This window comes from Leucoraja erinacea, chromosome 18, assembly GCF_028641065.1.
Source record: "Leucoraja erinacea ecotype New England chromosome 18, Leri_hhj_1, whole genome shotgun sequence".
Lineage (NCBI taxonomy): Eukaryota > Metazoa > Chordata > Chondrichthyes > Rajiformes > Rajidae > Leucoraja > Leucoraja erinaceus.
In genome coordinates this window covers 38785758-38800236 of record NC_073394.1, presented here as the reverse complement: position 1 = coordinate 38800236, position 14479 = coordinate 38785758, and the positions used below count along the sequence as shown (strand labels likewise).

General features: G+C 44.1%; 1 protein-coding gene across 1 annotated transcript in view; it reads left to right on the top strand.

Moving 5' to 3' along the window:
• Positions 1-14479, top strand: part of LOC129705947 (ethanolamine kinase 1-like) — a 217703-nt gene that overhangs the window by 162044 nt on the left and 41180 nt on the right. The window contains exon 5 of the mRNA XM_055649882.1: positions 2317-2390. Within this exon, the coding sequence (XP_055505857.1) occupies positions 2317-2390 (74 nt within the window). The remainder of the gene's footprint in view (positions 1-2316; positions 2391-14479) is intronic.

Genomic DNA, 14479 nt, shown 5'->3' with positions numbered 1-14479 from the left:
TGTTAGCATCAGATTAGTTTAGCATCATGTTCAGCATGAACTTTGTGGGCCGAAGGGCCTGTTCCTGTGCTGTATGCAATAGATAATAGGTGCAGGAGTAGGCCATTCGGCCCTTCGAGCCAGCACCACCATTCACTGTGATCATGGCTGATCATCCACAATCAGTACACCATTCCTGGCTTGTCGCCATATCCCCTGACTCCGCTATCTTTAAGAGATCTATCTAACACTCTCTTGAAAGCACCCAGAGAATTGGCCTCCACTGTCTTCTGAGGCAGAGAATTCCACAGATTCACAATCCTCTGTGTGAAAAAGTTTTTCCTCATCTTCAAAATGGCTTACCTTTTATTCTTAAAATGTGGCCCCTGGTTCTGGACTCCCCCAACATCGGGAACATGTTTCCTGCCTCTAGCGTGTCCAAACCCTTAATAATCTTATATGTTTCAATAAGATATCCTCTCATCCTTCTAAACTCCAGAGTGTACATGCCCAGTCACTCCATTCTATCAACAGTCCTGTCATCCCAGGAATTAACCTTGTGAACCTACGCGGCACTCCCTCAATAGCAAGAATGCTCTTCCTCCAATTTGGAGACCCAAACTGCACACAATGTTCTATGATCTAAACAGGGAAGTGAGATAATCAACAGGAGTTAAGTCGCATTCGTGCCCAGTTGTAGTTGGATGGAGGGAGTTAGGCTTTGCCCTCATACCCAAAAGAAACAAGATAAACAGTGAACTCTGCCAAGCATTTTGGACAAAACAACCGTTGTGTTTTTTTACCTGTTACACCACCTGTGGAGAGGAGAGGGATATCAGTCAGGATATTTTGTGTAGAAGTTGGAATTGTTACAGTTGTGCAAGACATTGGTGAGACCGCATTTGGAGTATTGTGTTCTGTTTTTGTCCCCTGTTATAGGAAATATGGTTTTTTAGCTGCAAAGGGTGCATCAAGGATTTATGAGGTTGTTGCCAGGATTCAAGAACCTGAGTTACAGGAAGAGGTTGGGCAAGCAAGAACTTTATTCCTTGGTGCACAGGAGAATGGGTGTGATCTCATAGAGGTGTATTAGATCATGAGGAGGAACAGATGAAGTAAAAGCAGTCTTTTACATAGAGTACGGGAACCAAGAACCAGAGGACATGGGTTTAAGGTGAGGGGGTAAAGATTAAATAGGAACCTGAGTGGCAATTTTTGTACACAGAGAGTGATGATATATGGATGCCAGAGGAGGTAGTTTGAGGCAGGTACTATCACAACATTAAAACACATATGGACAGGCAGATGGATGGGATAGGTTTAGAGGGATATGGGCCAAACATAGGCAGATGGTGCTATTGTGGGTCATGTGGGTTGGCTTGGGTAAGTTGGGCTGAAGGGCCTGTTTCCACTCTGTATGACTCGATGAGTCTATGTGACGTTGAGATTTGCTTTCTCCCTGCAATCTAACCAAACAGTAACACAAGGAACTCAAGAATTTCGGGTTGACCTCCTCCAACCTCATTCCCAATATAATCCTTTTCCCAGGACATTCTTTTTAACCAAGAATGCCGACTTAAAAGCACACAGGAGAGTTGTAATTTCTTCACCATCTAATAATACTTTAGTTGCGACTTTATTCAGTAAGTGGTAGGGTGTGATTGAATTCAGATGCAAAGTGAAATGTAATCTAGCTTCCCCATCACAGAGGCCATGGCACTGTAACATTTTTATTTTGTTAACTTGCCGCCTTGACACAAGAACACTTTTTTTTTTTGGCGGGGTGCTGGCCCTTTACACCCTAATGGGTCCCTTTCAGAATGGCAGGCAGTGACTAGTGGGGTACCGCAAGGCTCGGTGCTGGGACCGCAGGTATTTACAATATACATCAATGATTTGGATGAAGGGATTCAAAGTGACATTAGCAAATTTGCAGATGACACAAAGCTGGGTGGCAGTGTGAACTGTGAGGAGGATGCTATGAGAATGCAGGGTGACTTGGACAGGTTGGGGGAGTGGGCAGATGCATGGCAGATGAAGTTTAATGCGGATAAATGTGAAGTTATCCACTTTGGTAGCAAAAGACAGGAAGGCAGATTACTGTCTAAATGGTGACAAGTTGGGAAAAGTTGGGACACTAGCACTATCCCACACACTAGGGACTATTAGATGAGAAAGTGGGATAAGGCAGAACTAGTGTGATTCCAAAACTAAAATTTGCCCGATGGTAGCTGTGAATATGGTTTTGCTGACTTACAAATACTGACACAAATTTGTGATTTTTCAAAAATAAACTTGAAGTGCAATATTGATGATTTGCCTTTCTGTTGTGTTTAGGCTTCACACTTGTCCTGGGGCTTGTGGGCACTTCTCCAGACCAGGTACTCCACCATCGACTTTGATTTCCCGAGGTAAGTGCTCAGCTTTCTTTGGACAAAGTGAAAGAAAATATAGCCTTGCCCGAAGCCCGGCTCACTGTAGCCAACATCGTGAACTCTAAAGCAGCCTATCTAAATAGCCCCTCGTGTTTCCTTTAATCTTGTATAACCTACAGATGGGACCTATTTCCACCCGCTCCAAAATATGTAAACGATAAAACAGCATTAAAGTGTTTTAAACAACTTGATGACATTCTGGTCGTGTTACTGAAAACTGGCATTTATACCAATCAGGACAAATCTATCAAACAATTTCTCAGGCAGTAGAAACAGGGAACTGCAGATGCTGGTTTACAAATAAAGAGACAAAGTGCTGGAGGTGCCTGACCTGCTGTGTTACTGCAGCACCTTGCATCTTTTTTAAAAAGCTTTCTCAGAGTAGATTGCAAAATGGATCAAAATGCGAATGTTACATTTGTTTGTATACTCTCGTTCATTATTGTCATGTGTACCGAGGTACAGTGAAAAGCTTTCGTTTGCATGCTATCCACTCAAAGGAAAGACTATACAGGAATGCAATCAAGCTGTCCACAGGGCACGGATAAAGGATAAAAGGTGCAACATTTAGTTCAACATATAACATTGAAGTCTGATAAAGTTTGATTAAAAATAGTTCAGAGGTCTCCCATGAGGTGGATGGGAGGTCAGGACCGCACTCTAGTTGACGAGAGAACTGTTCAGTTTCCTGATAACAGCTGGGAAGAAACTGTCCCTGAATATGGAGTTATGTGTTTTCAAACGTAACATTTAAATGCTTTGATGAGAATACTCTTCAACACAGAATACAATCCCCTCGACAGACCCACGCACATGATTTATTTGTGCAGCTCACTTTGTGTTTTTTCTCTCCCTGCTTATAACTCAACCCGTGCTAACTTCACCCCAATCCACCAGGCTGCTCCAGTGCCTCTCTCCAGTCGCGGCAGTTACGTTAATTGCTAATGACAAAGGCAACCTTCACTCTGTGTGGTTTCCTGCCCACATTTGGATCATTTACAGGGGTCGTTTTCCTGATAGGAAATGCAACATGAGAAGTGCAAAAACAGTGCCTATATTGTAGTTTAATTGGGTCTCACTGTCGTTCATCCAAGTTGGGCGCGTGTGGACTGGGGTGTCTGTTCCACTACAGGAAAGAGTAAACCCAGACTCAAATCATAGGAAATTCATCAAATATGGTTCTTGGAGTTCTTTCTTTCAAGCTTTGTTTCACTGCCATATGATCTCCATAAACTGATTCACTGCTAGCTTAGGCACAGGACCAATGGCGCCTAGGGCTAGTTGCTAATGAATCCCACATGCCCATGACAATAGAACAGTTGCAGAGAGGCATGGAAAGTCCTCCATTAGATCACTTTATTTCTTTTATAAAAATAAACTCACAATACTTACTACACTTAAGGAAGGAACAGATAGTTCACTTGTAGTTTAGGCGCACATTACCCGAACCATTAATAATGACAGGGCTAAATAGATACTTAGACATCCTGAAATCTCAAACATTTTTATTGCTTGAATGAAGATTGCTGTCAAATCTATTATGAAGCAAGTATGTACATTTTATTAATGTTACAACTCTGAGCAGCAACCGATTCTGCAAAGTTCAACACTTCGGTTTTGCTACTGTAAAACTTTATTTAAATCTTTAAACCATGTAAATGTTTTTACTATTTCCCTTTTGCATTTTATCTTGCACTGTTTTCGATTCAGCAATTCATTTAAGAGAATTGAAAGGTATCCCACTCTAACACTAAAGTGGTGCTGAAGCCAGAGGCATGAAATATGGTTAGCAGTAATGCATGTTCTGGCACCAATGTAACATTCTCCCATTGGTACAAAACATGACTATGCCTTTAAAATTATGGCCATTTACTGTTTACTGGATTCGCTAAAAAAAAAATCCTTCCTGCCAATTTCTTTCATTCATGTAGTAAAATAATATCAACCTGCAACTATAACCATAGTTCGAATTTGCTTTCCAGAATAATGTTAATATTAAACACAATCTAGGTAATAAATGCTTTATGAAACACATAGAAGTACTCAAACGTTAACACATTCAACTCTCTCAGCTTATTTCTGCATGTGCTTCGCTTTAAGTTCAAGAAGCTGCTTAATAACAGTTCATCCCCTTGAAAATGAGCTTATACTTTACAAAGCATTGTGTTTTTAGTTTTTTACTGTATAGTTTGTTTTGATTCCATAGCATTGTTTTGCTTGTAAACGTTCACTACTCTGCATACCTGCGCTGTTATCTCTGCATACCTTTGCAATTCTTGTACACGACTCACATACCTCGATGAGATCATCTCCTAACTACTAGTAGTCTTTCTTTATAACGTTAAACTTTTTTCACTCAATGCACACTCCTCGACACTGTTTCAGTGCTCATTTATTCCCAATGCAGACCCAAGCTTAGTATAAATGCATGGTCAGACTGAATATTATACAAATTCATTCATCCTTATTTTGACTTATATTCTGCAACTGGAAGTCAACATTCGGTTGCCTGAGATAATTGTTTGCTTTGTCTTGGTTGGCCATGTTAATATCCAATCTGCAACACACCCTGGATCTCTATCAATTATTATTTCAGCAAAACTCATGGATTATTTGTGCTTCCAACGCTGTCAAGTGCTGTATTCTTCACTTGTCCATGTCGATCAAGATGCCCCATTCACACTAGTCCCACCTGCCCACATATGGCCGTTATCCCTGTAAATCTCTCCTATCCATGTACCTGTACAAGTTTATTTGAAATGTTGTTATAGGCAGATGCGATAGTGGCATTTAACAGGCGATTAGGTGGGCGCGACTGATCCGGTGGGCGGCGCGACTCACGTCGCAGCGGCCTCTACAGTCTGTCTGTCATTTTATTATTTTTTGCCTCGTTTGAATGTAGTTTTTAGTATTTTTTTTGTGTATGTGTGTGGGTATGTGTGTGGGTATGTGTGTGGGGGGTTGGGGAGACTTTTAAAAATCTATCCCCTGCACGGAGAACCCGACCTTTTCTCGGTCGGGTCTCCGTTGTCGTTGGGGCCGAGCACCGTGGGGCGGCCTCCGGCAGGAACGATCTGGGGCTCCAGCCACGGAGCTGCGGACCTACTCACAATCATGGAGCTGGCCGAGTCCGGAGCGGGAGGAGCGGTGGTGGCGCGCTGCTGCGACCCGACCCCGGGGATTCGGAGGCTTACCGCAGGTCTGGTAGACAGGAACACCGGGAGCCCGCGGGTCCCTGCTGGGAGACCGCTTTTCTGGGTTTCCGCAACGGCGACTTCACCCGCCCGAGTTGCGGGGTTGAAGAGTACCTGGAGCGGGGCCTTACACCACCGCTCCGCGCGGCTTGGAATGGCTGCAAGACTTTGCTAACGCCCGCCGGGGGCGGGACTTTGCTAGTGCCCGCCGGGGGCTTTGACTCTGACATCGGGAGGAGAATGGGAAGTGCAGGGGAGAGATAAGTCTTTGCCTTCCATCATGGCGAGGAGCAGATGCGCTGTGATGGATGTTTGTGTAAATTGTGTTGTGTCTTGGTTCCTTTTTGTGTGTATGAATGCAGAAACCACATTTCGTTTGAACCTCATTGGGGTTCAAATGACAAATAAATTGTATTGTATTGTATTGTATTAGATAGGTACATGGATATGCAGGGAATGGAGGGATATGGATTATGTGCAGGCAGATAAGAGCTAGTCTTTCATTATGTTTGGCTTAAGGTGGGCCAAAGGATAGGCACAAAATGCTGGAGTAATTCAGCGGGTCAGGCAGCATCCCTGGAGAAAAGAAATTAGGGTCGAGACCCTTCATCATCAGACCTAGTGGGCCAATGGGCCTGTTTCTGTGCTGTACTCCTCTATGTTCTCTAACACATGCTTAGGTCTTCTGGCAACGCGTTCCATTCATCCACCACCTTCTGTGTGAAGAAGTGTTCCCTCAGGATTCTATGCAGTCTTTTCCCTCTCACCTTAAACCCATGGAAACCTCAGTATCTCCGAGTGTTGATGCATGTTAAGGGACAGAAGTTTAGGGGTAATATGAGGGGGAACTTCTTTACTCAGAGAGTGGTAGCGGTGTTGAATGAGCTTCCAGTGGAAGTGGTGGAGGCAGGTTCGTTGGTATCATTTAAAAATAAATTGGATAGGCATATGGATTGAGGCCAGTTCATTGGCTATATTTAAGAGGGAGTTAGATGTGGCCCTTGTGGCTAAGGGGATCAGGGGGTATGGAGAGAAGGCAGGTACGGGATACTGAGTTGGATGATCAGCCATGATCATATTGAATGGCGGTGCAGGCTCGAAGGGCCGAATGGCCTACTCCTGCACCTAATTTCTATGTTTCTATGTTTCTATGGATGATGAAGGGAATGGAGGGTTATGCTATGAGTGCAGGCAGGTGGGACTAAGGGGAAAAAAAGTTGTTCGGCACGGACTTGTAGGGCCGAGATGGCCTGTTTCCGTGCTGTAATTGTTATATGGTTATATGGTTATATGTCAAAGCGGGGAATGTAGCAGACAAAGAGTGTGTGATATGGGAAATGAAGAGCTTGGACCTAAGCCCCTGTCCCACTTAGGAAACCTGAACAGAAACCTCTGGAGACTTTGGCCCCACCTAAGGTTTCCGTGCGGTTCCCAGAGGTTGCAGGTGGTTGCCGGAGGTTGCAGGTAGTGGAAGCAGGTAGGGAGACTGACAAAAACCTCCGGGAACCTCCGGGAACCGCACGAAAACTTTGGGTGGGACACAAAGTCTCCAGAGGTTTCCGTTCAGGTTTCCTAAGTGGGACAGGGGCATTAGCTTTCACCAATAGCAGGGAGAGGTCAACAGAACACACTCCATTGTCCAAGAGGGCTCACGCAAGCTGGATCTCATGTGTAGAATGAATATCACAAAACCAGGCTCTCCACAACACAACACATGTGGGAAGGAACTACAGATAATGGTTTACACCGTAAATAGACACATTCACATTCTCACACTGACCATTCTGTCCTGGGCCTCCATTGTCAGAGTGAGGCCCAGCACAAATGGACGAACAGCACCTCATACTTCACTTGGGCAGCTTACACCCCAGCGGATTGAACGTTGACTTCTCTAATTTAAAGTAACTCCTGCATTCCCTCCCCCGTTCTAATTCTAGTTTACTTTGGCTCAGCTTAGTTTAGTTTAGTTTAGTGTATTGTCATGTGTACTGAGGGACAGTGAAAAGCTTTTTGTTGCGTGCTATCAGGTCAGCAGAAAAACTACGCATGAATCGAGTCGTCCACAGTGTACAGATACAGGATAAATGGAATAGCATTTAGTGCAGGTTAAAGCCCAGTAAAGTCTGATTAAAGATTGTTTCAGGATCTCCAATGAGGTATTGGAGACCCTGAAACTGAGGAAGGACATTATCCTCCTGAAGGACCCTCCAAATCTGAGGAAGGACATTATTGCCATAGAGGGAGTGCAGAGAAGGTTCACCAGACTGATTCCTGGGATGTCAGGACTGTCTTATGAAGAAATACTGGATAGACTTGGTTTATACTCTCTAGAATTTAGGAGATTGAGAGGGGATCTTATAGAAACTTACAAAATTCTTAAATGGTTGGACAGGCTAGATGCAGGAAGATTGCCCCCGATGTTGGGGAAGTCCAGGACAAGGGGTCACAGCTTAAGGATAAGGGGGAAACCCTTTAAAACTGAGATGAGAAGAACTTTTTTCACACAGAGAGTGGTGAATCTCTGGAACTCTCTGCCACAGAGGGTAGTCGAGGCCAGTTCATTGGCTATATTTAAGAGGGAGTTAGATGTGGCCCTTGTGGCTAAAGGGATCAGGGGGCATGGAGAGAAGGCAGGAACAGGATACTGAGTTGGATGATCAGCCATGATCATATTGAATGGCGGTGCAGGCCCAAAGGGCCGAATGGCCTACTCCTGCACCTAATTTCTATGTTTCTATGTTTCTAGATGATAGCTCAGGACCGCTCTCTAGTTGGTGATAGGATGATTCAGTTGCCTGATGGCAGATAGGAAGAAACTGTCCCTGAATCTGGAGGTGTGCATTTTCACACTTCTATACCTTTTGCCCATTGGGAGAGGGGAGAAGAGGGAGTGGCCAGTGTGCGACTCGTCCTTGATTATGCTGCTGGCCTTGCCAAGGCAGCGTGAGGTATAGATGTAATCACTGGAGGGGAAGTTTGGTTTGTGTTGGCTTCTGAAGAAGGGTCTCGATCCATTCCTTCTATCCAGAGATGCTGCCAGTCCCACTGAGTTACTCTAATATTTTGTGTCTATCTTCGATGTAAATCAGCATCTGCAGTTCCTTCCTACACAGGTTGGTTTGTGTGATGGTCTGGGCTGCGTCCACAATTCTCTGCAATTATGTGCGACCTTTGATGGAGCTGTTCCCAAAACCGAGCCTGAGTGCATCACGATAAAATGCTCTCTACGGCGCATCTGTAGAGGTTGGTGAGAGTTGTTGGAGGCGATGCTGGACTACCTAAGCAAATCAGGCAGTCCACAGCCTTTATCTGTGGAGACATGACCCTATCATCCTGCCATGCATTGGAAAGGAAGGAAAATAGCGAGGCTGCCTTTGGAGCTCTGCACAAATTCAGATAAAACCTCTGCTGACATTTCAACCAGCACTTACCCACCATTACAAGTTAGTGAATTACCGAAGACTGACAGGTACGCAGTTACACTTTCGAATGACCCCATAATTATTTATTTGGAAATACAGTGGGACATGCTGTCACGCGTTAGTTAATCGAGCAGGGTTCAGGCACAGCAGGACTTTGTGCTTGTGTCTGACGGCGGATTTGCGGCCGCTGATGAATAACTTTATTACGGTAAGTTGCAGTTTTGTTATTGGTCTCTTGCTTTGATTTGGGCCTTAAATAGTAAAAGCAAAGGATAATGTGGCTGTCATTTTTATGGTCCTTTCCATATGAAATGTCCCATTAAACCAAAGATAAGGTATATTTAAATCAAAAATCACAGCCGGGGAATACAATGAGAGAAAGAGGCTCCTGTTACACAAGTTTATATTGTGATGTAAAGGAACAGAGTGCCTTTTGTGTTGCTAACTAAGCTACATTTCAGACCTTATGTCTGGGTTCAGACAAAACATTCATTAAAATAAAACCATTGACAATTATTGAAGGAGTTATATAGCACCATAAGCCTATTTTTGTACTTTTCTGACATTACGTAGAACATAGAACAGTATAGCACAGGGACAGGCCCTTCGGCCCACCATGTCTGTGTCAACATGATGCCAAGGTAAACTGATCCCATCTGCCTGCATGTGATCCATATCCCTCCATTCCTGCATCCACGTGCCTATCTCAAAGCCTTTACATTGGTGCCAATATGGTATCTGCCTTCACCACCAACGCCCTGTTCCTGGCACCTATCACTCTCTATAACCAACTTGCCTTTAAACTGTGCCCCTTTCATCTTAAAGCTGTATGTACCCTCTGGTCTTTGACATTTCAACCTTTAGTTAGAATAAGCCATAAGCATCTTATTCACCTTATTAACCCCATGGATCTATTCAACGTCTTAGCTTCTCAGAATTCAGCCGATCAGAACCAACCATCTGATCTAACTTCAGTTTTCCTTGAGATAAGATAATTGTGTATTAGACAATCATCATATTCATGAAACTACCACCACTCTCTCTTATGTAATTGTATCAATTGTTCCTTAACGATGACTGAAGATGGTTTCGAAACCAAAATATCACCTAATTTAGATTTAGGTTTATTATTGTCAAATGTACCGAAGTGCAGTAGAAAGCGTTTTACATGCTAGTCAAGTCAAGTCAAGTCAAGTCAAGTCAAGTCAAGTCAAGTCAAGTCAAGTTTATTTGTCACATACACATACGAGATGTGCAGTGAAATGAAAGTGGCAATGCTCGCGGACTTTTGTGCAAAAGACAAACAACCAAACAACCAAACAAATTATAAACACAATCATAATACACATATTCTTTTACATAATAAATAATGGAAGGAAAAACGTTCAGTAGAGTTAGTCCCTGGTGAGATAGGCGTTTACAGTCCAAATGGCCTCTGGGAAGAAACTCCTTCTCAACCTCTCCGTTCTCACCGCATGGCAACGGAGGCGTTTGCCTGACCGTAGCAGCTGGAACAGTCCGTTGCAGGGGTGGAAGGGGTCTCTCATGATATTGTTGGCTCTGGAGTTGCACCTCCTGATGTATAGTTCCTGCAGGGGGGCGAGTGAAATTCCCATAGTGCGTTCGGCCGAATGCACCACTCTCTGCAGAGCCTTCTTGTCCTTGGCAGAGCAATTCCCAAACCAGATGGTAATGTTCCCGGACAAGATGCTTTCCACCGCCACTGCGTAGAAGCACTGGAGGATCCTCGGAGACACTCTGAATTTCCTCAATTGCCTGAGGTGGTAAAGGCGCTGCCTTGCCTTACTCACAAGTGCTGAGGCGTGTGATGCCCATGTCATATCCTCGGAGATGTGGACTCCCAGATATTTAAAACAGTTCACCCTATCCACAGGATCCCCATTTATCCTCAATGTAGTGTACGTCCTCGGATGATGTGCCCTCCTAAAGTCCATGATCAGCTCCTTCGTTTTTTTAATGTTCAAGAGGAGGCTGTTATCCTGGCACCAGAGTGCTAGACCAGCCACCTCCTCCCGGTAGGCCTTCTATCCAGTCAGGTTAGATAATACTGTCCATCAATAAAATCAAGGCAAACTCGAGTACATCAGAGGATGAAGAAACAAGGAATTGAACATGCTGGTTTACAAATGAAGACACAAAGTTCTGGAGTAAATCAACGGGTCAGGCAGCTTCCCTGGAGAATGTGGATAGGTGATGTTTTGGGTTGGGACCCCTCTTCCGACTGGAGAAGGGTCCCACCCTGATACATCACCTATTCATGTTCTCCAGTGATGCTGTTTGACCTGCTGAGATACACCAGCACTTAGAATAGAATAGAATGCCATTTATTGTCATTTAAACATACAAGGTTCAAACAAAATTAAACACGGTGTCCTTTTTTCAACTACAACAGAGTTGGTCTGGGCAACATGTTGGGCACAGGGGTCGTAGCTACTTTATTCCATGTTCTATGTTCCATAATGGTAAATGTTCAGACCCATGAGCCAAGCCCTGGCTCTAATTGGGGGCTTCAACACAAACACTCGTTTTAAAGAAAGTAATAATTTGACTCGAAGATAGGCACAAAATGCTGGAGTAACTCAGCGGGACAGGCAGATCTCTGGAGAGAAGGAATGGGTGACGTTTTGGGACGAGACCCGTCTTCAAAACCACCCAGTCTAATGAAGGGTCTTGACCTGAAATGTCACCCATTCCTTCTCTCCAGAGATGCTGCCTGACCTTCTGAGTTACTCCAGCATCTTGTGCCTATCTTCGGTTTAAACCAGCATCTGCAGTAACTTCCAACCGAAATAATTTGTCTCCACATGTTAAATCGATGAATGGATGGGTGACAGAGGATTATGCCTGTAATCTCGTTTCTTACTCCAGTTGATGAAGGATCCCGAGACAAATAACCAGCGTAACCAGCGTTCAAAAAAATGCTGGCATTTCATGACAAATATATGTACATGCTTCTGTTATTCCCACTGTTATTTCTGAAGACCAAATTCTCTGAAGAATGACTTTCTGTCCAATCTCCTGTCTCTGGTGAATTGAGGGCGGAGATGTTCCTAATATGTTAGCAATTGGGGGTGAAATATCGGGAAGAGCACCAATGGTTTTTTCAGCAGACAAGGCTCGATTTTGGGAATTCAGGAAATTGGTGGAAAGTTGGCTAAAGATATATTCAGATGCAGGATTTGTGCTGAGGAAAGTGGTTAAAATTTGCTTAATACAGTAAAATACTAAGAGGCAGAAATTCATCCAGCTATTGGTACGGAGAAAAATGGGAATGGATTGTTTCAGTTTAGTTTAGAGATACAGCATGGAGACAGGCCCTTCAGCCCATCAAGTCCGTGCCAATCATTGATCACCCGTTCACATTAGTTCTAAGTGATCCCACTTTCTCATCCAATTCTTATACATTAGAGGCAATTTACAGAGGCCACTTAACGTACAAACCCGCACACAAAGAAAATCCAGCAGGTTTTAATCTGCAATTTGAGAAGGAGAACGTTAAATTGGAAGTGGCAGTGATGCAGTTGAACAAAGGGGACTATGAAGGCATGAGAGGGGAGCTGGCCAAGGTAGACTGGAAAAGGATCCTAGCAAGAATGACGGTGGAACAGCAATGGCAGGAATTTCTGGGAATAATCCGGAAGACGTAGGATCGTTTCATTCCAAAAAGGAAGAAAGATTCTAAGGGGAGTAGGAGGCAACCGTGGCTGACAAGAGAAGTTAGGGATAGAATAAAACTAAAAGAAAAGATGTATAACACAGCAAAGAGTAGCCGGAAGCCAGAGGATTGGGAAACTTTCATAGGACAACAGAAGGAAACAAAACGGCAAATACGGGCTGAAAAGATGAAGTACGAAGGGAAGCTGGCCAGGAATATAAAGAAGGGCAGTAAAAGCTTCTTTAGATAAGAAGGGAAAAAGAGTAGCAAAGTCAAATGTGGGTCCCTTGAAGGCAGACATGGGTGAAATTATTATGGGCAACAAGGAAATGGCAGAAGAGTTGAATAGGTACTTCGGATCTGTCTTCACTAAGGAAGACACAAACAATCTCCCAGATATACTGGAGGACAGAGGATCTAAGGGGGTAGAGGAACAGAAAGACATTTTCATTGGGCGAGAAATAGTATTGGGTAGGCTAATGGGACTGAAGGATGATAAATCCCCAGGACATGATGGTCTACATCCCAGGGTCCTCGGGGAGGTGGCTCTAGAAATAGTGGATGCATTGGTGATCATTTTCCAATATTCAATAGATTCAGGATCAGTTCCTGTGGATTGGAGGATAGCTAATGTTATCCCATTTTTCAAGAAAGGAGCGAGAGAGAAAACGGGGAATTACAGACGAGTTAGCCTGACTTCGGTGGTGGGAAAGATGCTGGAGTCAATTATTAAAGAGGTAATAATGGGGCATTTGGATAGCAGTAAAAGGATTAGTCCAAGTCAACATGGATTTATGAAAGGGAAATCATGCTTGACTAATCTTCTGGAATGTTTTGAGGATGTGACAAGTAAAATGGATGAAGGGGTGCCAGTGGATGTAGTGTATCGAGACTTTCAGAAAGCCTTTGATAAGGTCCCGCATGGGAGACTGGTGACTAAAATTAGAGCACATTGTATTGGGGGTAGGGTGTTGACATGGATAGAAAATTGGTTGGCAGACAGGAAGCAAAGAGTAGGAGTGAACGGGTCCTTTTCAGAATGGCAGGCAGTGGAGAGTGGAGTGCCGCAAGGCTCGGTGTTGGGGCCGCATTTATTTACCATATATATTAATGATTTGGAAGAGGGAATTAGGAGCAACACTAGCAAGTTTGCGGATGACACAAAGCTGGGTGGCAGTGTGAGCTGTGAAGAGGATGTTGGGAGGTTGCAGGGTGACCTGGACAGGTTGAGTGAGTGGGCAGATGCGTGGCAGATGCAGTATAATATAGATAAATGTGAGGTTATCCACTTTGGCGGCAAAAACAAGGGGGCAGATTATTATCGCAATGGGGTTAGGTTAGGTAAAGGGGAGGTACAGCGAGACCTGGGTGTCCTTGTACACCGGTCACTGAAAGTTGGCTTACAGGTACAGCAGGCAGTGAAGAAAGCTCATGGAATGTTGGCCTTCATAACAAGAGGATTTCAAAGAGGTTCTTCTGCAGTTGTATAGGGCTCTGGTGAGACCACATCTGGAGTATTGTGTACAGTTTTGGTCTCCGAATTTGAGGAAGGACATCCTTGTGATTGAAGCAGTGCAGTATAGGTTCACGAGATTGATCCCTGGGATGGCGGGCTGTCATATGAGGAAAGATTGAAAAGACTAGGCTTGTATTCACTGGAGTTTAGAAGGATGAGGGGTTATCTTATGGAAACATATAAAATTATAAAAGGACTGGACAAGCTAGATGCAGGAAAAATGTTCCCAATGTTGGGCGAGTCCAGAACCAGGGGCC